Source organism: Aethina tumida, chromosome 2 (assembly GCF_024364675.1).
Source record: "Aethina tumida isolate Nest 87 chromosome 2, icAetTumi1.1, whole genome shotgun sequence".
Classification (NCBI taxonomy): domain Eukaryota; kingdom Metazoa; phylum Arthropoda; class Insecta; order Coleoptera; family Nitidulidae; genus Aethina; species Aethina tumida.
In genome coordinates this window covers 8,631,094-8,655,604 of record NC_065436.1, presented here as the reverse complement: position 1 = coordinate 8,655,604, position 24,511 = coordinate 8,631,094, and the positions used below count along the sequence as shown (strand labels likewise).

The 24,511-nt window shown below is 27.4% G+C and overlaps 3 protein-coding genes and 1 long non-coding RNA gene across 7 annotated transcripts; 2 read left to right on the top strand and 2 right to left on the bottom strand.

Annotated features, from left to right (window-relative positions):
• The first annotated feature begins 1,347 nt into the window (after positions 1–1,347).
• Positions 1,348–4,373, top strand: LOC109599770 (15-hydroxyprostaglandin dehydrogenase [NAD(+)]-like). The gene is made up of 5 exons (XM_020015796.2): positions 1,348–1,538; positions 2,897–3,023; positions 3,657–3,763; positions 3,858–4,189; positions 4,244–4,373. The coding sequence occupies exons 1-5, from the start codon at positions 1,440–1,442 to the stop codon at positions 4,371–4,373; spliced, it is 795 nt and encodes a 264-aa protein (XP_019871355.2). The 5' UTR covers positions 1,348–1,439.
• A 9,109-nt stretch (positions 4,374–13,482) lies between these two features.
• Positions 13,483–17,845, top strand: LOC109599783 (15-hydroxyprostaglandin dehydrogenase [NAD(+)]). Its single transcript, XM_020015813.2, has 5 exons — positions 13,483–13,612; positions 14,838–14,964; positions 16,906–17,012; positions 17,229–17,560; positions 17,616–17,845. Exons 1-5 carry the CDS (start codon positions 13,514–13,516, stop codon positions 17,734–17,736), a joined length of 786 nt encoding a protein of 261 aa, XP_019871372.1. The 5' UTR covers positions 13,483–13,513; the 3' UTR covers positions 17,737–17,845.
• A 287-nt stretch (positions 17,846–18,132) lies between these two features.
• LOC109599781 (uncharacterized) lies at positions 18,133–20,682 on the bottom strand. 4 transcript variants are annotated; one of them, XR_007547164.1, is made up of 4 exons: positions 20,498–20,682; positions 20,036–20,438; positions 19,695–19,935; positions 18,133–19,605 (listed from the first exon to the last, which is right to left on the bottom strand). XR_007547164.1 is itself a non-coding variant. In XM_020015811.2 (3 exons), exons 1-3 carry the CDS (start codon positions 20,408–20,410, stop codon positions 19,595–19,597), a joined length of 531 nt encoding a protein of 176 aa, XP_019871370.2. In that variant the 5' UTR covers positions 20,411–20,681; the 3' UTR covers positions 18,133–19,594. The 4 variants fall into 4 exon arrangements, 2 of the variants coding, with proteins under 2 accessions (XP_019871370.2, XP_049818408.1); XR_002191574.2 differs by having other exon boundaries at positions 20,036–20,682; XM_020015811.2 differs by having other exon boundaries at positions 19,791–19,935; positions 20,036–20,681.
• A 1,747-nt stretch (positions 20,683–22,429) lies between these two features.
• On the bottom strand, positions 22,430–24,038 carry LOC126264455 (uncharacterized). Its single transcript, XR_007547165.1, has 3 exons — positions 23,282–24,038; positions 22,983–23,130; positions 22,430–22,702 (listed from the first exon to the last, which is right to left on the bottom strand). It is a non-coding gene; the product is annotated as an uncharacterized LOC126264455 (long non-coding RNA).
• Between the last annotated feature and the right edge of the window lie 473 nt (positions 24,039–24,511).

Sequence of the window (24,511 nt, the reverse complement as noted above, 5' to 3'; positions counted from 1 at the left end):
GCTTAATTCCAATACATCTCGATGATTTGCTGTGAAGTTTCGTTTATATTTTATTATTTTTATCTCGAACTTGATTATTAACGTGATCCTACATGTTTTCTGGTATTCTGGTTGTTATCCGTCATGGCAAAATATTGATAGTTTGATCATTTAGTCAACCCATCACAATTTTGTATTTGTATTTGAAATTGTTATTGTGTTTAAACACATTAGTTAACGGCATCGTTTCTTTAATATATTGAAGAAAATAATATATCCCTGTTCTTACATCGGTCGATGAATGTTTTAATCGATGAAGGGACCTACGCCTTATTTTTGAGGAAGGAAATTCCAGAAAGACTTGGGATCAGTGGCAATTGCGGCCTCGTTGCGACGAAAATAATGCTGGTGAGGTTCTTCAATCATAAACTTTACAGTATTTCGTATTCTGCTAAATTTTTTAATCGCAAATGATGCGATGATGAATGAAGTTGGTACGGATGCATCAAGTATACCATAAATCATTCTATAAAATTCTGTCGATATCTTTAAAATTGGCTGTCCAATCAATTGCAAGAATAGGGATAAATATTTGGCCTTTCTAGAATTATAGTGGTTGTCGTTGCTAAAGGAGAACTGTAAATGTTAAACTCAGCACTAAAGCAGCATATTAAAATCTAGTTTTCACAATATTAGTAAAAAGGAAGACTTTTTTTACCCTAACAAACCCGATCCATTAACTTATCTGTCACGGTTCTTAAACTAAATTTAAGCAGATTCCATTTCCTACAGGTTGTCTTTAATTTAAATTGACGATGAAAATGGATTGTTTTTTGACATTTAAAATATCTGAATATTTTTTGTAGTTACTACTTGTCCTGTTCCTCATTTTTTTATTATTACAGGAAATTACTGACTCATTTAGCTATAAACTCTTAGATCAGGTTCAGCGCTTGATACAGTTTGTCTACGACCAATCATTAAATAATTATAATAAGCAAAATAAAGTAAATAATCGTCCGAATCGATACAGATCACAGACATACTATAAAGTAAAAAGTTACTATAATTTTGTCGAATGAGAAGTGATAAATATATGCAGTCCATAGAAGAATAATATTAAATTGATCTCTTCAAGTAGTAAGCTAATATTTTTAATACATTTTAATATGTTGCTGTAATTATAAGCTTCTATTTCTTAAGGTATTAAACTTTTTTTTTAATTTTAATTTTTTAACATTTAAAATATGATTAAACGAAAAACTCGATATCACAATACAATTAAAAATGGAAAGTATTAAAAATATATATCCGATAACTGCAGTATGGTACTCTGTAGGCCAATATCAAATTATGTAAAATACTATCAGTCAATAATTTACGGGGTTATATATAAACGATTGTTGCATTAATTTTACACGAGTTATCTGAAAACTACACTACCATACGTTATTAACACAATGGTTTTTAATATCACAGACAAAGTAGCTATTATTACAGGAGGTGCCTCAGGTATTGGGTTGAGATACGCCAAGGAATTACTTAGAAATGGTGCTAAGGTAAGTAGACTCATTATTTACCATTTTTAAACGCATACTTTCTTTAGATTTAGAGTATCAGAGAATAAGTAAAACTGTTGATTAAGTTTTTATTCTATTAATAATTTTAGAATAATTATGTTAACATTGGAAAAGGTAAAAGATCATTTCACAAATAATAATAATTTAATAAATTCATTTCTTTATTACTACAAAAATTCATGTCAATGAGGCTTATTTGTTGTATTGTCTATGTACAAATATGTTTTTATTTTAATAGGTACTAATTATTTTATAAATCAAATTTTCTTTTGTGCTTTTTACAGAAATGGCAAATTTTTAACATTTTAAAAATACCACATTAAGATGAAATGTAATAACAAACTATAAAATAAATAATACACTGTTACATAAGAAGTCATTTTATCCTACAGGAAAGGAGAAAAAATAATATTTAAAGTTTTTTTTTTTGAAGCCTGAATTTAAAACAATACATTTGCTTCGCCCCCACCGTTACCAGAACTGAGACCTATAGATTTTTGCTTTCAAAAAGTCAGGTATATCGTGCAATAGTTTCAAATGAAGAATTGTGGGACCGGACTAAAACGGCAAGGAGAGACATTTGAACATTGGATTTGACAAGCCCAAGCTTAATTTTTAATTATTTTTATAATAATTCTCATAAAACTAAGATATATGTTTTTAAAGTAAAATCAAAGATAATATATATTTTTTGTAAACGTACATATTAATGTTCATCGGTATATCTACCGTACTTATGCAGGTTTTTCCTCATATATATCCCCCTTTTCTTCTCCAAGTGGCATTCGGGAAATTGATACAACAAAGCTTTCAGGAATCCTGCAGTAATTCCAACCTTCCCCTTCTAACAAAACAGTTTGAACACACCCAAGCTCAACTTTAACCTATTTTTCTATTTTATCAGGTATTCTATTAGGTATAGGTGGAACGTTTATTTCTTGTATCAGTGTAGTTACAAATATAATATATCTGAAAACTTGCTTTCAGTTTGAATACAATGTTCATATAAATATTTCTATAACTTACGTAATGCCCATTTAATTTATTGACGTAACGAGATACTATGCCAACAAATTTAATCAACAGGTTAATTTGATTTTATCTGTTAATAGGTTTTTGTTAATAAATGATTTTTTATGTCCATAAATACAATATATTACATAAGCTTTTAATAAGTATTTTATGTTTTTTGCATAAAAAAATTAATCATTCTAAGTTAAAAAATAAAAAAATATTTTTCTTTCTAATATAAATAATGTTTAATACAATAAAAAATTAATTTATTTCCTTTATTGTAATAAATTAACAGAAACATTAAAATTATTTGAATGTTTCAGGGGGTCACTTTGGCAGATATAAATACAAGTTTTGGAGAAAATGCTTTGTTAGATATTGAAAAAGAATTTGGACAAAATAAAGCAATCTTTATTGAAACCGATGTATCGAACATAAAACAATTTGAAGGTTTGTATATTGTAGGTCTGATTTGAAAACATATTTATTTAATTTTGCGTTGATAAAGTATAAATGAGTAAACATTTACATAATGTCTAAGTTTTTATATTTACTCGTATATCTCCTAATTTATGAATTGTGTACTACACAAAAAATAGTTAATTTTTGTATTTATGGTATATAAGGATTAATGAACTGATATATTAAAAAATAAATTTATACTCCATAAGATTGTGGATGATTTTTTCGAAAAATAATAATAATAATAATAATTTCTCAGTGGTATACAGTAGGAAAAGCGTTTGTCCCGTCTGAATTTAAAGAGAGACATCATGCATGACAGAGACAGTAGACCATAGTGGGAGACTTACTGTCTGTTTTGAACATGACGTTTCTTTCAGGATTCAGATGGATCAAACCCTTTTCGTACTGTATAATCAATGAGAAAACTCATATAAAGGTATCTTTACTCATATGAATCTAGCTGATAATGGGATTCAAAAATTTGTTTTGTAATAATGTTTTTAAGTTCCATTTAAAAATGTTCCCGACCTTTTGGATTTTAATAAAATTTATAATATTGCCCCACAAAATACGTATCTGCTGCCATTTTTTATTTTTAAAATGATATATTTTTTATAGATGCTTTTAAAAAAACTATTGAGATATATAAAAATGTAGATATTCTAATAAATAACGCCGGAATCCTCAATGATTCAAGTTGGGAAAGATCAGTAAAAGTTAATGTGGTATGTATAAAATTACCTTAATAGGATAAAAATAAGCACTAAGTAATAAGTTATATTAAACATGTCCCCATACATTTAATTTTTAAATTTTTAGAATGGGGTGGTTAATGGTGTTGTATTGGGTATGGACAAATTCTTACCGAAGCATAAGAGTGGGACGGAAGCAGTTGTCGTCAACACGTCTTCAGTTGCTGGAATTCAAGGTTTAGCAGTTCTTCCAGTTTACAGTGGAACAAAATTTGCAGTCCATGGTATGACCATAGCTTGGGGTCATGACTATCACTATTGTCGCTCTAAAGTAAGAGTTATTGGAATTTGCCCTGGTGCTACGAAGACTCCACTTGTAACCGATATGGGAAGTAAGACTTTGGGAGCTCCTTATGAAACAGAACTTAAAAAAAATCTGGGACAGTTACCATATCAAACGTAAGTAGTCAAAAATATGGCAAAGTTAATTTTTTATTTTAAAATATTTTGCAGTCCTGAACAATGTGCCAGTCGTGTTGTAGATATTATTAAAAATGCTCCTAATGGATCAATATGGGTGGTAGAAGGAGGAGAACCGGCATACCAATTCGTAATACCTCATCGTAACACATTTAAATTATAACTTTGTATTTTTTATAAGAAATATCTTAACAATTAAATCCCTATAAAAATTATGCTTGTTACTTAATGTATAATAATTAATACAAATTGTAACAAAAATCATATAATAATTATCATTATGAAATGTTTTCAGGTTTAAAGGTACTCATTAATTAATTGCTTCCTGACGATTCACCAACTCTACTAGATAAGATCCTCATAGATTTATTGCTTGATACTATTTCACATCATATTAACTTCATCCGTGTTATTTCATGTAGTATATAATAATCAAGCCAAATACAAAAGTATAAAATATAAATAAATATGTGTTTTAAACATTCATTTATACACTGAGTGTGTTAATAACCTCATTAAATGGATAAAGGCAAATTTGTTGGTTTGGAGGAAAAAATATTAGATTTTTATAAAAGAGGTGTTAAGAAAGTTGAGTTAAGGCCCAACATTATCAGTCAGTAGCATATTAGTACCTGATAAATCTTCAGGCAGTCCACAAAACCACTTATCATTAAGATAAAAAATTGTGCTTATTGCTGAGGTCTTGCCATTCTTATCGTCGGCCCATATTGCCACTGTTACGAACCAATTTGAGCCGTCTGAGATTTCTTCTAGGACTATACGTTGAAGACTTTTAGATTCTAGCTTAAAAAGTTATAAGCCATCAGAAACTATTTTTACGAAAGAAGAATATCGCAGCGAGACAAAAATTTACCCAAGAGCACATTGGGTGGGCAGTGAATAATGAATTGATGATGAAAAAGAATTATTTGGAGTTATGAACCTAAGATTAACTTGTTTAACAGTGATAGTATTATTCATGTTCCACGTCCGAAAGGTGAACTGTTAAACGTGAAGCAGAATTTCTGATTGTATGGGGGTATTTTTCTTTGTATGGCGTTTTCAATACTACAACGATCCAAAACATACCTCAAAATTGGTTAAACATTGGTTTTTAATGGAAAAGGTCGAAGTAATGAAGTGGCTGACACAAAGTCCCGACCTTAGCCCTTTTGGGTATCTGTGGAAAATTCTTGATCGCAAAATCAGGGATTTATCGAAATAAAATTCGAATCAGGGGTTTATCGCAACAAGTTCGATTTATTTGAAAAATTGTGTGGGAGTTGATATTGAATAGAACAAAGGCAAATTGATAAATTGATTGAATCCATTGATTGTTAAATAATAGTAATAAAATATTAAATTATTATATTAATATAAATAATAAGTATTTTATCCAGCTATATTTTTCTTAAATAATATAAAAAAATAATTGAAGCAAAAAAAAGTATAATGGCATTTTTTTATTTGATTAAAAAGTTTAAGAAATAAGAAAGAATATTTCCTCAAAATATTTTTATTTTTATTTATATAATTATAGAAGACACCCATTTATTATCTATGTTATATGTATATAATATATGAATATTATTTGCAGTTCAAGTGTTTTAGATAAATATTGTAACACAGTTTAATCCTTAAGTCTATGTAATCAGTAACATATATTTTAAATGCATCGAACTCTAAATAAAATAGGTTAATTTTCAAAAATGACTATGTGTTACAACAAAAAATTATTATAGTTTAATATCATATTAATTTTTTTTAAATAATAATTATTATTAATGATTTCCCAAATGATCAACATGAAATATATGAATAAAGATATTGTTTTGTCATTTGTTAAAATTAAAATCTGTTCAGAACAGGTGATATATTATTACAATTTGCTAAATAAAATGAGGCTTTTTAAAATAATGGAAGGTATTGTAGGTTTATAGTTTCAAATTGGTGACGTTACTGATTTAGTAGCAAAATTTCTTCAGACCCCGTGATCTAGGTTTACATTTATATACATTAAATATGGCTTTTTAGAAAAATAAAAAACATGACCTAAATATATTATAGTATATATATATATATACAGTGAACAAATTATATAAATCATTTGTAGGTTTATAGTTTCAAATTGGTAATGTTACTGATTTATTAGCAAAATTTCTTCAGAGCAAGTGATCTAGGTTTACATTTATCTACATTAAATATGGTTTTTCATAAAACTAAAAAAATGACCTATATATATATATATATTATAATATACATACACTGTGAATAAATTATATAAATTATTTGTAGGTTCATAGTTTCAAATTGGTAATGTTACTGATTTATTAGCAAAATTTCTTCAGAGCAAGTGATCTAGGTTTATCTAAATTAAACATGGCTTTTTAGAAAAATACAAAACATGGCCTAAATATATGATAATATACATATATACTGTATAATCCGTATAAATCATTTGTAGTTTTATAGTTTCAAATTAGTATGTCTACAAAATTGTAGATTCTCTGACTGACCTCTTAAATGTACCTAATGGCAAAAAAATGACCGGTCTAAAGTTACTCGTTTTCATTGCATGAACTTACAAAGAGAAACTTATGTTATTTTGCGCTACTCAAATAAAAAGCGTTGAATTTTTATGTAGTTGGAAGCATAGCAGAGCCACTTGGAGATAAAATACAAAAAATTGTGTCATAATATACCATTAGAAGTTGAACTTTAACCTTCTATTAATTTTCAACGAATCGAAAATTGTATCAGACCTTTTTTGAAGATTGTTTAATTTCTTATAAGAATACACTATACTAATTAGTTAGAACGCAATAAAATGTTATTTAAATAGGAAAATCACGATGAGTCGCCTATTAATATTTGGACAAACTTTACCATAATTTTTTTCATCATGTGAATGATATTTTCAGGTTTGCCAAGGAAAAAAAAATTGTTGGTGCGCCCTAATAAATATGTAGTGTAAAACTGTATCAATCATTTGTAGATTTATAGTTTAAGATTAGTATAAAATATGTATAAATTGTATTTTGGATTATCATATAGGATCCATTTTTCGTTACCAGTAATCGAAACTCAAAAAGCATACAATGCAGGATATGGATATGATTACCCCAAATTGCAAAAAAAAGTTTAATATTATATTATTTAGAAACAAAAAAGTCGCAAGAAACTTAAAATGAATCACGATTAATGTTATATTTTAATTACTCATTTATTTTGTTTAATTTATTGGTTATATATTTAATTTTAGTTAATTAGTAATTTATATTTTTAATTCGATAATTAATTTTAATTTTTATGGTTTTTAAATTTAATTTTTTTATTTTTAATTTATATTTTTGATTTAAATTGTTAATTTTAATGTATAAATTTAAGTTACTAATTCGCTAAAAATTAGTTAGTTAATTTTACTTTTTTAAATTTAAAATTGATTGATTATAATTTTTTCAGCCTTTATATATATATTTTTTACATGTACATTTTGCAAATTTTAATTACTATTTGTATTTTTTTGTTGATTTTATAATTTTAAATTTTAGGTACTACGAATTTCAATTAATTTTAATTTTATATATATAAATAAATCTTTTTAATTTTTCAAAACTTATGTGATTTGTTTTAATTTTTAAAATTGTTGTATACATATTTAAATTACTCATTTACTTAAATTACTTTCTTTTTAATTTTATTTATTTAGATATTTTTAATTTTTGGTTGCAATTGTTATAATTTTATATATATATATATATATATATATATATATATATATATATATATATGAATTTAAATTACTAATTTGTTATTTTTTTAAAGTCAGTAGATTATTATATTATATCTCTAATAAGATGGATAATGTTACGAAGTATACTCCAAAATTGTTCAAAATTAGTTAAAAGATAATCATATTTAGATTCATGATTAACCAGTGTACACAAGTCTTCAAAACTCTTGAACTCCTTAATATTTTTGAGAATAAAGGAGAATAACAGTTTATAAATAATTGAACATAATTTGTTGCTTTATTACAAAGGTTTTTAGCAAATTTGTTTGTTTGGTTTGGTATAACACTGGTAGAAAGAAAAATAAAAAGCAACTACTAAACCATAAAAATACCTGTATGTTTTTCTATGTTCTTAAACAGCTAGTTAATCCACCGTGGCATTGAGGGAATTAAATTATTCAAGTAAAAACTAATGTATGTGCTCTTGAGCCCATTCGGGTGGCTCTATGTTGCCTAGTAAGTCTAGGCATTCTTAATGATCATCAGAATCTTAAATTAGCATCAGCAAGTAGTCATCGGATTGTAGATGAAGAAATCAATCTATAGTAGATTCTTCTAAACTGTATTCTTGTAGCTTGGACAGTAACATTACTGTTGCGTCGTACACAATTGGCTATATAACGATTCTCCCTTGAATTTGACGTCCACCACTTGGTCTCTATATACATTTTCACTTTCTTCGAATAATTGCATTTTTGACCAACCCTGTTGATGTAAGGCGATTATCCTAGCTCTATCAAAATCAGAAATTTAATTTTGAGACATTTTTTGACAAGTAGATACAAAATATTTTGGTTGCTATTTACACCAGACTGATAAATTGTAATAAAAGCTGTGTTAATGTTTTTGCACGATGATAAAAAAGTGCTATTTGGTTGTGCCCATTTCTATAAAAATGTTAGTTTTGTGTTTATTTTACGAAGGGTGTCAAAGACGTATATGCAATTAAAAATTTATGGAAAGACATGTAGTTTCGATTAAAACTCCACAAAGCTTCATATTTAGATGAATTGTGATTATTAATAAAAGAGTTGACGTTTAATTTTAAACGATTATTCTTTCAAGTATGTCTAGAAAATTGTATATTTTCTAATTGACCTCTTGAATGTACTTGTAATTTGGAAAAATTCATTTCACTGATAAATCAGTTTTATAAGTTGAATTAAGTCCCATAGTGGTCACCTTACTTGCAAATATATTACAATATTTTTTAATATAATATTCCATTATTCCATTATTTCTTATAATTTGTTTAATTGTTAGAATTATTTAATTTTTTTGCAGATATTTATCAAAAGAAGAATCCTTGAATAGAATAGTCTAGAGGTGGCCAGTATGTAATAATATTGATCTGTTAACTTTAATTTGATTCCGTTTTTATTAACCAATCGTGTTTTCCATGACAACTTTCAATTCTTGATGGTTACATGCAATTCGTTTATATATTATTTTTGGAATTTCAATTAGCACGAAAATATTCTTTTATTCCACTATTTGTTCAATTATTTTTTCAATTGAACTTCATTTCCGTTTTAATATTTTATGAAAATGTATTACTAAAAATACTAAAACGAGCCAGGCTGCATAAGGTGCCACTCTTTAGTTTAATAAATATTACGTGAACATCGATAAATGCAGTTCAACACTTTCTACGATTCCAAATTTTACCAGACAGGGATAGTCTTGTTTTACTCCTAGATTTCAATTTGCAATAATGCAAAATATGAGTGACTGTGACTTATCACTGACGACACAAAGATATTACTATTATTATTAGATTACACATTTCTTAAGAATAACACATAAACTATTAGTTCTTCCAGTCGCTCCTGACTACTCTCTGATTTTTGGTATGAATGTTCTAACATTTATACGATTTTACTCCTCTTTTTTTCTCTTGCAGTACCTTTTATGATAAGCTAATAATTGGCCAATTGACCACGTCTTGTGACCTCCCGACCTCTTAATTTTGGTAATTATTTTATGTGTCAAGGAATGATAAGGATGCTTTTTTGTGCGTGTTAGCTTTCAGGTTGTTTAAAAATTCTATTTTCGAATGGAAAAATACATTAAAATTTAAGGGTGTATATCCTCTACACAATTAATATTATAGATTTAAATATGTATTGTTATATTTTTCTAAAAAATCTAGTATCCGGGTGATTTTGCGATGCAGTATATCATAATATTAATTATAATATGTTAATAATCACTAGAATAAGAAAATCTTTACCGTAGTCAGGAGAGCCTTCTAGTAGACTAAATTTGGAAGGAAATAAGGAAGGATTTCTCGATTATTAGAACCTTGAATAAGTTCTCGCTGTTTCTTCAAAAATGGCAGTAGCAGTACACAGTGCAAGGAATTTCGAATGATAACGCACCTTCGAGAAAGTACTGTATCTAACCTTCAAAAGAAATCTGTAGTTGAAGAACAGAGATTTTTTATGGAGCTTAAACTTTTGCGGATACGCAGTGACTGGTTTGACGCTTCAAATATAATAATTTTGAACTTGAGGATAAAGAATGCTCTGGCGTACAAAAAATTTTAAGACATATAAGTGGATTGATAATTACTTGATCAAGACCGACGTCAGACGCTAGCACCTCTTGGAAATCCATTACAAGTAGATAAATCTACAGTTTTATAACGTTTAAAAATATTAGGAGTGATCCAGAAACAATCACATTGGGTAACGTACAATTTGAAGTTGAGAGACGTGTTCTATTCATCTGACATTGCCTCCTCTGATTTTCTCCAATTCTGTTTCGCCTAAATGAGCAGCGGTTCCATTTTTACAAAGATTCTAAAGAATGGGTCTACTTTTGGATAGCCTCTAAAGATATCATGTTTTTCCGAAGAAGAATTTATATGATCCCATAAAGATGGGAGAAAGTAGTGGCAAGTGATGGCCAATAATTTAAGTGAAATATTTTTGTTCCTTATATTTTAAATAAAGCTTTTATTTTATTAAAAAAGAAACAGCGAGAACTTATTCAAGGTCCTAATACAATCTTAACATTCTTAGAAATCTATTTTATCTTTAAATTATTTATTTATATTCTTTGTTTCTATATTTTTATTATTACCGAATAAAATTATCAGCATCAAAAATTGCCTAGTCACTTTCTTATTTAGATAGTTATTGTTAGTAACACTATTTTACAACTTGAATTGTCTCTCTGAATAATTCAAATCACACTATTAGTGTTTTTTAAATTTGGTCTTACTTTAAGTAGTACTAGTCGTAGGTGTACAATACTTATAAACAAGGAAAATTTGTTAATTCAATTATTATTTCAATAGCAAATTTTTTTGAAGACCAACATCTAAAATTGAGAGTGAGAAATACATTTAAAAATTTGTAATGAACAATGTTATGGAATAAGTAAGGGGGAGTTTACAGAAAATGTTGTAAGAATTTTTAAGGTAAATAACAAAATTTTAAGAACAAAATTGAACTTAAAAACTAGTCAACATGATACACTTTATCATTTGTTTGTCATAGGCAAGGTCCATTTCTGTACTCAACCGAGATATTTTTTGAACATCAATAATTGCGCCAATCTATCGAATGTCAATACATACACAACGTCAAATATTTTCAATGATTTGTCACAATCAGGATAAATGAATCTGTATAGTTTCAACATATAGTTAAATTGTACGTTGGTTCTTTCTGCCGCATAAGAGTAATTCATAATTATCATATCACAAAGAATTCACATATATATTTTTTGCCCCGTAATATTTAATTTTGATTGTATAAATTGGTATTCACCACAAACTGATTAATAAATATAAATTCATTTTACTGAGTTTTTTAAAATATTTACAATAAATTGCATATTATTTTGTATTAAATATTATTTTTAAATTTAGCATAACAATAATGAAAACAAATATTATGGAACCTCGGTTTAAAGTAAATATTAACACTTTGATTACACTTAATGCACTTTAATGACACAAATTACACATAATACAATAATAATTTATAACTGAAATTAAATACATATGAAATTTAATATGTATTCTGTACTAATATTTATATTTGAATATATTTAATTTGAATGTTGAAATGATTTTTTACATTTGTACAAATACAATAAGCAGCTTAACATAAATAAATTGGTGACAATAAGCGAGGACATCTTGTGTGATTGACTGTCCTATCTTGAGGACTTTCCTGAAATCCTGAGGAATTCTTTAGCGTGTTCCTTTTTGTATCAAAATCATTTGATCCGACTGAATTTTGATAGAGTCATCATGTACAACAGAGACGGGAAATGTCTGCAAATTTGTTTCGTAGTGGGCATCTTTTAATGTATCTGTCAGGCATGAAGTCTCTCTCAAAATTCAGTGGGAACAAAGACTTACTGGCCAATAGAAAACCTTAATTAACATGATTATCTTTACAAAGTTTTGTTCATTTTGTCGACTTCTGATTATTCTACTAGACGCTTGAATGACTAAATTAATTCATTTTTTATTTGCCTAGAAGGTAAAGAAGGATGTTGTTTACTGATTTTTCCAATTTGTGTGTCAATAAAATGAATTGTTTTTTTATTGAGACTTTTTCTTGTTGTATTTCAGTGGCGATTACTCAAATGAGAAAGGTGAGTGCCCCACTTATGAATGTGAACATTGCCGATTCTTCAGTCTCAAAAACTACTTAATTATGTGCAAGTCTAATGGATTCAGAAAGTTTTCCAATATTGAGTCTCTTTTTTATTACTATGGCATCCATCAGTAATAATGTGAAACTATTTATTATTATAATTATGTAAAAGAAAAGCCGTGACGTATTTAAAGGCTAACGGGAAGTTACGAAATGTCTTTTATTTTCAAAAGGTTGTGAATAGCATTTTTTATAGTTTGATTTTATGAAATATCTTACAAAATATTTAATTTTAAATTTTGTGCTATATCTCTGGCCACAATTGTATGTTATAAAATATACAAATACAATTAAACCTTTTTACAATGTTATTTAATATTGCGATAATATTTACTGAAATGTAAAGTAAGAACATGGGATTACTGTTAATGTTATTTATTTAAATATTGTTTATAATATTTTTAAAATAGTAGTGTTGCTATAGTTGAACAAAAATAAAAAATATTTTAGATAAATCCTATGTATTTTAGTCCGTAAATGCGATTTCTATTTAAGATTTCAAAATTGTCCCTTGCCACACCTGATGGGAGAGGGATGGGCACTCATTTTAGCAGTAATCTATGTCCCCATCGGAATGATTAATACATAATTGAAAGCTAAAAATATATATCTAGAAACTACATATCACATTTTTAATATAAATATAAACTGAAAAAGGTACTAAGCAATTCATATTCGTATGAAAACAACGATGACTGGTGGGATATAGATGTTTATATAAACAAATTATGTAAATACCAGTAGATAATAGTCTGAGGAGTATATATATTCGACTTGATTTTGAATTTTGCGTCAGTTCAGTTAAAACATTCACAAACATACAATAATAAAATGGTTTTCGATATTACAAATAAAGTGGCTCTTATTACTGGCGGTGCCTCAGGTATTGGTTTAAGGTACGCCAAAGAATTACTTAGAAATGGTGCGAAGGTCAGTAATCACATTTATATGCTTATTTATAATTTTTGTAAAGAACTTATTTGTTATTTTAAGAAAGAACTTGCTTTAATTATTGATACCTTCATTTTTTGCTTTGTTTTAAAAATAATTTATATTCTAACTTATAAAACATAATACTTTTAATTTACAAACAAATATTTAATAACAAAAATTGTTGTCTGATTATATTTTTAACATTAAAATTACAATAACAATTAAAAAATATTATAAAAATTAATTTTATAAAAATTCAGTAAGCATAAAATGTATAAATTATTTTTATTTAATGTACTACTTTTGTTTGAATATTTAATGTTATCTTTATTGAGTTATACATTACCCTAGATTATGTAGAATTACGTAATGTCATTTTATTATTTAAAATAAAAATACATCAATTGGAGATTTTAGAAAATAAGACCTTTATCTATAGAACGAATTTTGTTAGTAAACATTTTTTATGAGGCACATTATATATAGAACAAAAAATATTGAAGACTATTACAAAATCTATTTTATACCAATTATCTTCACTACACTTTATAAATAAAAGACATGGTCAGCAAAATAATCAAATTTATTATATCAAGGTAAGTCTACGTTTTTTGTCCCTATTTGTTAAAATTTCCAAATTGGGAATTGGTCGGTTTAAGTATTTAACAACAAACATTTAGTCTAGTAATTTCAACTGGAAATAAAAATTTATTTAATGAAAAATCAACCATGTCAACGCAATTTTTTTATGTTAATATATTCGTTTGTGTTATTACTGGTTGACACCATATCATAATAAAAAAGAGATGCAATATTTAAAACCTTCCCACAATTTAATCCATAACATACACGATCAACTGGCTTTTGAAACTGAAAACTAGGCAATGTTTGTGTCAGTAGTTAGAGTTATCTCATTGGCTGGAGGCATGCCTCAGCTCCCCTACCATTGAAACAATGGCTCCACCTTAAAACGCATGCGCGAAGAGGCACTTTTAAAAGTGCCTCTGGACAACCTGCGCACAAAATATTTATTGAAATTTAATACGAAACTATTATTACTCGTTTAATTGCCCTTTTTACAACATATTATTCTCCTATCTTAGTTTAAATATTATGTATATATACAAAGTCTCAAATACCAAAAAATCTAATCTCATTTTATGAATTAGTTTACTCCACATAGGGTAACAAAGAAATAAATAAATTTATTTAAACATTTTAGGGAGTCACATTAGCTGATAAAAATACAACTTTTGGAAAAAATGCTTTAGTAGATATTGAGAAAGAGTTTGGACCAAATAAAGCAATCTTTATTGAGACTGACGTGACTGATATAAAACAGTTTGAAGGTTAGTATGCTTTAGTAAGTATATAACTTATATTTGTATTTTGTTGTTGGTTGGTAAATATACTGTCTGGCTTATTTAAGATGGCTGCATTTAATGCAGAAGTTGTTCTTAAAACAATGTTAACTCTCATTTCTTGACTGTAAAAATTGATAGTTTTCTAAGTCTATCATTAAAATCAAGTTTCAATCTTAAATAGACCACACTATACAGTAGGAAGTGTCTGAATTTAGGGAGACATCATGCAGGACAGAGACAGTAGAAGTCTACCCCATAGTGGGAGACTTCCTGTCTCTATTGTACATGATGTCTCTTTCAGGATTCAGATGCATCAAACTCTTTTCGTACTATATGGAGAATTTAAATTGTATAACTCTCTACCTAATAAAGAAAAGTATTTCTGTAAATATATAAGCAGTGGCCATAATTACGGCAACTTATTAAAATCTATTAAAAATATGTAATATTTATTGTTTTTACTATTATTACTGTGTCTACTATGCAAAACAGCTGGTCACTTTGATTTTATTTTTTAATGAACATTGAACATTTTTAATTTTTCTTTGGACAAAATTGTAGCAACTTTTTACTTTATAGTATTCATCATTTATTTACCAAAGGTTTTTTGCTTTTTATAATTGTTTAATAATGTTTAACGAAACAAGTAAAGATTGCTAACAGTCAAGCAAAATAAGTCACTCATTTTCTGTATCAATAAAAAATTAGAGAGGCAGGGCAAGGAGTAGCTACAAAAAAATATAAAAAATTTGAAAAACTTTAAATAATCGACAAATAGATCATTCTTAACGTTGATTCAAATTAAAGACAACGTTTAGAAAATGGGACTTGCTGAAATTTAATGTAAGGACAATTGTTAGTAGATGGAGAAATCTGCAAATCTTACTAAAAACTTCAAGACCCAATTTTGATTTGGCCAGTGTCAGGTCCACTTGACCATAGAACTGTAGTCATGATTGATAGTTTTTAGTGACGAGTTTTTATTTAATTTATTTAAAAGTGGCGATGTAACTTATGTTAGATGTTCTACAAGAATAAAACTACGTAAAACGTTTTTGTACACACTATGAAACATGACTACAGAATAAGAAAATATTAGTTTTTAAAATAAAGCATAAAACAACATTAGTTATTTAAATTATTTTAACAGTTCACATTAAGTTAAAATAAATATTAAATAATTATGGAGATAATATTTAATTATAAAAGTTGCTATAATGACAAAAAAAAATAAAATTTAATTTTAAAAAAATAAAATCAAGTATATCTTATAAGATATAACCCTTAATTTTTTATATACAGTTCTGAATTGACTGTTTTTGGTTGTTACAAGTTTTTCAAATACAAACAAAAAAATATTTATTTAAGTGTATCTGAATTATCTACGAAAACAGATTGGCAGATTTCTAAAAAGTTATTCGTCTATTTTTGTTATCCGTAATATAAGATACTCTCTTCAAAACAAAATATCTATTTAAACTTAAATATATAATTTGTGGTATAATAAATTATCTTCAGGTGAGATGTAAGGATATTTCTAATAAGTTTTGAATTATATTATTATTGTTGTCTTTAAAACAATATATTATAGCTATCATTTACATTATTGATTTTTTTTTAAATTTAAATTCACTCACCCAAAACTGTAACATAAATATTAATTTTCAAACAAATTGTCAATAGATAAGATATGTTAATAATATTTTAATATTTAGTAATTTTAACAATACCACTCATGAAACAAATCAGCCAAAATTAGAACAGTAAATATAAAAATAACTACTCTGAATATTTGTGCACATTAAAATAGTGTTTTTATTTCTATTAATTAGTGTTAAAAAAATTTTTATTAGTAAACCCACCTAAATATAGTTTTTTTTTACTTTGAAATTACAACTTATTAAAATTATAACATTTTGTTTATAGATGCTTTCAAAAAAACTGTTGAAACATATAAAAATGTAGATATTCTAATAAACAATGCCGGAATTCTCAATGATTCAATTTGGGAGAAATCAATAACAATTAATGTGGTACGTATAAAGTTATAATTACTTTATTAATTATCTGAAAATACATGTTTATTAATTTTTATTTTAACTGTCTGGTACGGTTGTACGTCAACTTTGTTGTATTTGCAAGTTAAGAGATAAATAAAATTAATATACACTAGATATGTAAATAATTCTGTTGAATTATGAGACTTTAAAACTTTACATAAGTGTCATACTTATTTTTTAAAATTTCAGAATGGAGTAATTCATGGAGTTTTATTAGGAATGGACAATTATTTACCAAAATATAAAAGTGGGGAGGAAGCTCTTATAGTTAACATTTCTTCAATAGCAGGAGTCCAAGGTTTTGCAGTTATTCCAGTTTATACCGGAACAAAATTTGCAGTACATGGCATGACTCTTGCCTGGGGACACGAGTACCATTACAATCGTACTAAAGTGCGAGTTATTGGAATTTGTCCCGGTGTAACAGAGACTCCCCTTGTCACTGAGATAAGTGGTAAGACGCTAGGGGATGCTTATGAAGCACGACTTCACGATGACCTTTCACTTTTACCAACTCAAGCGTAAGTGCTTTAAGCTACTAATGCAGTCAATTTTTAATTTTAACATATTTTACAGTCCCGAACAATGTGCCAAGGGTGTTATAAGTCTTATTAAAAATGCTCCAAGTGGAACAATGTGGGTGGTAGAAGGAGGGGCACCCCCATATAAATACGTGATACCAGAACGTAACATTTAAACTACGTTTATAGTTTTTATAATACAAGTATGTATTGAAATTTTTTTATTACTTTAAGAAAGCTGTATCACTATTGTTCGTTAAAATTAAAGATATTTTTACATAAAAATAGTTTATTAATATAATACCACAAATACCTTCTTTAAGATAAATTAATTCAAATTATAAGAATAATAAAAAGGCATATCTTTGCTTTTTCGTCCTCTAAATAAGTCATCACAATCAGAATGACAACAAAATTATATAAATTAATCATAAATAGAAGAGTTTAAGATTTTTTATAGAAACTTCTCAGGTTATTTTAATTCATACTATATTTTATAATTCACGGAGATATTCCATATATTTTGGAATACCTTATACACATAATATAATACAAACCACAATTAAAGAGCCTTTGGTTAATAAATAAATAATTTATTCGCCCAACACTGAAACCTCTCATAACAGTACAAAATTACAAAAAAACAAAATAGTAAATATGTATATAAATAAAGGCCTCTTCGTATTATGACACATCACAAATACACAATTCAGAATGATAATTTTGAAAGAAGATAAAGGCAGTTAATGGCGTGGTTGATTAATTTATGTAAGAAGATTGCACGTGAGTCCCTCCTAGTTTTTAGGGATGTTAAATAGGTACCATGTAGGTTATTCCAGATGTGATTAATAAATTTTCTTTTGATGCGATCTAGACATGTAGAGTGTGATTCATATGGTATCCAGATTAGACTCATCACAAAAGCTTAGTAGAGGGATTTAAGTAGTTCTATGTCGTTGAATTCGAGTTCTATGTGATGAATCGAAGGCGAAGATTCCTACATCTTTAAAAGCTTCGACTTTTCTGACATCCACACTTCCTACAGTACACAGTAACAGAATGGACATTTCTGAAGAAGGACATATAACATATATCAACATTCGGTTTCGGTTGTATTTTACAGTCTTTTAAAACTATTTTATGAATATTTTTTGTGTTTTCCGTAACAAGTGCCCAAATTGGGCGACCAGAGCGTTCAACATTACTCCTTGTACGACCACCGTTTAAATTCAACATAGTCAATAAGAGTTGATTTCCCTGGTCCAATTACAAATCAATTTTTTTATTTAAATAATATTTATTATCATAAATAATAAAGCGATAACAAGATAAATAAATATCACATAAGAATCACAATAGTAATAAGATAATATGAGCAATAAAGAAAAATATATTAATACACTAGTTGGGACCTTTAAAAATATATAAAATTGAAAAGACTAAAACAAGTTAAAAAGTGGCAATCAGAAAATATCCTTCAATAACTTGTATTCTTTCAGATTAATACTATTAATCATCATCTGGCCCATTGTAGTTTTGTATGTTTTCTAATAAAAGATAATAAATAGAGGAGAGATAGATAATATTTTTTGGACCTGTTGGCTCCCTTGAGACTCACGCCTTTTATTTTAACTTTTATGGTATTGTTTTGATAATTTGTAAAGTAAGTTTATTATTACTTTGGTCAAGACATGTTACATAGTAATACCTTTAACAAATAACTAACTCATTAACAATTAGAACCTTTGTATAGCATAATTTTTAACAATGTTTTGATGATGAAGTTATAAATATAGTTCAGTTTTCAACTTCTTTTTAATAATCAATCTTTTAATAGAATTAATATAAATGATTTCTTATGGTACTATATGATATAAATATAATAACTGAATACAGGTACTAATTAGCTGAATACAACCATATAGTTGGTCCAAAACCTATTATAAGATTTCTTGTCTGTCCCACTCACTGGGGACTCCCCAAGTATTGTGTAATCCGTCTATTTCATTGACGCAACATTAGGGGTTTCCTTAGTCATGATAAATCTGTAAAACAAAGGATATTTTTGGAATTCTTATGTCATAACAGTTATTAAATTAATGATTTTCCCTTAACATGATTTCAATAAACATACCTATAATCAAAAGTACTTTTTTACAGTGATATGACCTCTCAGAGACACATACAACAAAAAATTACTTTTTATCTGAATCTACCACTTCCTTTGTACCTGATGAAGTAGTTTCTTGATGGTTTGTGGATCTAGTAGTTTCAGTCGTTTGTGTAATTTCATCAGGTTCTGATTTTATGATATTTTCTAGTTTGCATTTTGCTTTTGGACGTACTGGAAGTAACATTAGCCCCTTGGATTCATCCTTAAAACAAATTAAGTATACAGTAAGTTACTTTTGTAATATATTGATATTATATTTGTTTTATAAGAAAAAAGTTTGAAAATATTAATATATTACATACAATTTTGTATTGTTGATATTTGTTAGTCCTCAGAACTTTAGCCACAGTTACACTAGATGTTCCTACTTCTTTTGCAATTTCCTTAAGTGAAAGTGTTGGATTCGCCTCTACACATTCACAGATCCTTCTATTGCGTCGTTCACGTTCTGGATCTATCGGTCTCACTTTCCGTTCTCTTTTGTGGTTTTTAGGGACTAAACATCCGTATCGGCGTAAATTCTCCAAAATTCTCTGGATTGTATTTGGTGATGGAGCAGGTTTATTTTCAAACATTTTAGAAAATAAATCATTTATCTGTTTATAAGAATATCCCTTGTGGCTCCAGACAACGATGTGATATTTTTGATCGAGTGTATAAGTAACTTGATTCGACATTATAGTCTTAAAGAAAACAACCTCAGAACTAACAACAAAAACAAAAAACACAATTGCCTGTAGGCGCTACTGTTAATCAGAGATTACCCAAGACTATCACAAACTTCCGTAGAGATTACGTTTCAAGATTTTTAACGAATGGGACATCAAATGTTTTTCTCTTGGAACATTAAAATACAGAAAAATTTATAGGTTAGGTCAATATAATAACAAGTTATGCGCATGCTCCTAATTCAAATATTCTGATTGTTACAATCAACATTGTCAAATTGATTATGGGATAAAACGAACATTGTATTTAAATACCATCCGAATCTTTCGCTAATGTTCCCTGTATTAAAATTTAAGAAAAATTTTCAAATAAGTAGTCTATAATAACTACAATATAATATTTAAAATAAAATACCCAAAACAGGCGAAGAAGATGGGAATGTGTGTATTTCTTTGGCCACCACCGTATATTTAAATTTTGTGTATACTTGATAAAAATAAAAATAAATAAAGGTATGAATCATGGGAGTTGGAAGTCTGTTTAGTATTCATACAGAATATTAGTCCTATAAAAATCAAGGGTTAAATATAAATTTGAACGTGTGTTCAGAGGTGAAGTTAAACAATATAAAATAAGAATATGAAATAATTAAACTAATATAGATTAACCAAAAAAATATGATCAACACTATATATTTCAATTTTGCGTATACTTGATAAAAATAAATAAAGGTATAATATGATGAATCATGGGAGTTGGAAGTCTGCTTATTATTCATACAGAACATTAGTCCTATAAAAATCATGGGTTAATTATAAATTTGAACGTGTGTTCAGAGGTGAAGTTAAACAATATAAAATCAGAATATAATATAATTAAACTAATATAGATAAACCAAAAAAATATGATCAACACTGTATATTTAAATTTTGTCTATACTTTATAAAAATAAAAATAAATAAAGGTATCATATGATAAATCATGGGAGTTGAAAGTCTGTTTATTATTTATACAAAACATTAGTCCTATAAAAATCACGGGTTAAATTAAATTTGAACGTGTGTTCAGAGGTGAAGTTAAACAATATAAAATCAGAATATAATATAATTAAACTAATATAGATAAACCAAAAAAATATGATCACCACTGTAAACTTAAATTTTGCGTATACTTGATAAAGATAAAAATAAATAAAGGTATCATATGATAAATCATGAGAGTTGGAAGTCTATTTATTATTCATACAAAACATTAGTCCTACAAATATCACGGGATAAATATAAATTTGAACGTGTATTCAGAGGTGAAGTTAAACAATATAAAATCAGAATATAATATAATTAAACTAATATAGATAAACCAAAAAAATATTATCATCACTGTATATTTAAGTTTTGCGTATACTTGATAAAAATAAAAATAAATAAAGGTATAATATGATAAATCATGGGAGTTGGAAGTCTGTTTATTATTCATACAGAACATTAGTCCTATAAAAATCACGGGTTAAATATAAATTTGAACGTGTGTTCAGAGGTAAAGTTAAATAATATAAAATCAGAATATAGTATAATTAAACTAATATAGATAAACCAAAAAATAAGATCACCCTTTTATATTTAATTTTGCGTATACTTGATAAAAATAGAAATAAATAAAGGTATAATATGATAAATCATGGGAGTTAGAAGTCTGTTTATTATTCATACAGAACATTAGTCCTATAAAAATCACGGTTTAAATATAAATTTGAACCTGTGTTCAGAGGTGAAGTTAAACAATATAAAATCAGAATATAATATAATTAAACTAATATAGATAAACTAGAAAAATATGATCACCACTGTATATTTAAATTTTGCGTATACTTGATAAAAATAAAAATAAATAAAGGTATAATATGATAAATCATGGGAGTTGGAAGTCTGTTAAAGTTAAACAATATAAAATCAGAATATAATATAATTAAACTAATGTAGATAAACCAAAAAAATATGAATTATTTTTTAAAGAAATTGAAAGTGAAAAGGAAGCATCAAAAACGTACTTCTTACATAATTATTTATTTTAAAATATACTTATAACTATATTACAAAATCTATGTAATAATTGAGTATAATAAATATCAACAACCATCATTCGCAAAAAATTATTTTATCACGCTTTTGTAATATTTGAATACAGGTACTAATTAGTTGAATGCAATCTTACGATCAAGTTCAAAGTTAATCATTGAGTAGCTTGTCTCTCCCACTCACAGGGTACTCCCCAAGTACCACACTTCTTCAATCATGACAAATCTGTAAATTAAAGGATAATTTACAAGCAAGAACATTTCAACAACAACAGTAAGTAACTAGCTAAACTTGGTCACCCCAACTCAACCAAACAATTCAATAAATCATTAAATTAATGATGATTTTCCCATAACATGAGAATTTTAATCTATTAAAATAAACAAACAAAATAAAATGATTTCTATAAACATCTATAACCAAAAGTGTCTTTTTACAGTGATACAACCTTTCAGGGATGCCACCATACAACAAGAAATCACGTAAGTTTAGCACTTCTTCGTACCTGTAGTTTTAGGATATTCTCTGAATCCTTTCATCCTAATTTTTTTTTAAATATCTTCCGGTTCAGATTTTATGATATTTAGTAATTCGCATTTTTCTCCTTCATCTTCTGGACATGTTGAAGGTAATAGAAGCCCCTTGGATTCATCCTTAAAACAAATGTGATATACAATAAATTAATTTTGTTTTAACATCAATATTTCAATTAGATTGTTAAATATTATAATTATTTTATCGTTAAAAGATTAGAGAATTTGAGTTTACAAAATATTGAATTGCAAAAACTTTAAAAACAGTTACCTGAGACGTTTCTACTTCATGTGCAGTCTCCCTACTTGAATGTGATGGGCTTTGATCTACACCCTCACAGATCTTTTTATTCCGTCGTTTACGTTTCTGTTTTAACCGTTTCACCTTTGATTCCATTTTGTGGTTTTCAGGGAATAAACATCCGAGTGTGCGTAAATTTTCCATAATTGTCTGGATAGTAGTTGATGATGGAACAGGTCTATTTCCAAACATTTTAGGAAATAAATTTTGGATCTCATTATCTGAAAATCCATTGTGGTTCCAGACAACGATTTGATGTTTTTCTTCGAGAGTTAAAGTAGTTTCATTTGACATTATAGTCTTAAAGAGAACCTCAACACTAACAATAAAAACTGGTCCAACTGTTAATCACAAAACACCCAACTTATATAGAGATTATGTCTTGAGATTTTTAACAAATATAATATCAAATTTTCTTCGCTTCGAACATTAAAAAATAGGACTTTTATAGGTTAGGTAAATATGAGAGAACGTTATGCGCATGCTTTCTATTTAAATATTCTGTTTGTTATATTAAATATTGTTAAATTGTTTTTAGGGTAAAATGAACAAAACTTCAAGTACCATACGTAAAGAAACCATTAGTATCAATAAAGAATATTTGGACAAAACTAAAAGTTCACACAAAAACATTTTAAATAACCTCCAAAAATTTAGCCAAGGGTGGTCTGAAAAGTTTCCGACCTCAACCCAAAGATGGGGGCACTCATCAATAAAACCTAATGACCATAGTTATGCACCTTTTGGCAGTTACTCACCAATATTTCGGCCCTTTTGAACACGCAGTTTTTAGTTGAATGAGTCGATGTGAGTGTGTTTGTGAAATGGACAAAATTGAGTATCGAGCCATTATTAAATTTTTGTTTTTGAAAGGCAATACACCCACGCAAATCAAAGATGAGATGGACTCTGTGTATGGGGACTCCGCACCATCATTTACCACCGTGAAATTTTGGGCAGCTGAATTTAGACGTGGCCGCAAGAGCTTGGAAGACGTTGAACGTTCGGGACGTCCAAAAACTGTAACTACTGACGACAACATTGCCAAAGTTCACCAAATAGTGTTAAACGACCGCCGAATTAAAGTGAGGGAGATATCAAAGCTAATGAAAATGTCCAAAGAACGAGTCTGTCACATATTGAATAAAGATTTAGACATGAGAAAGCTGTTCACGTGTTGGGTGCCTCGTTTGCTCACGT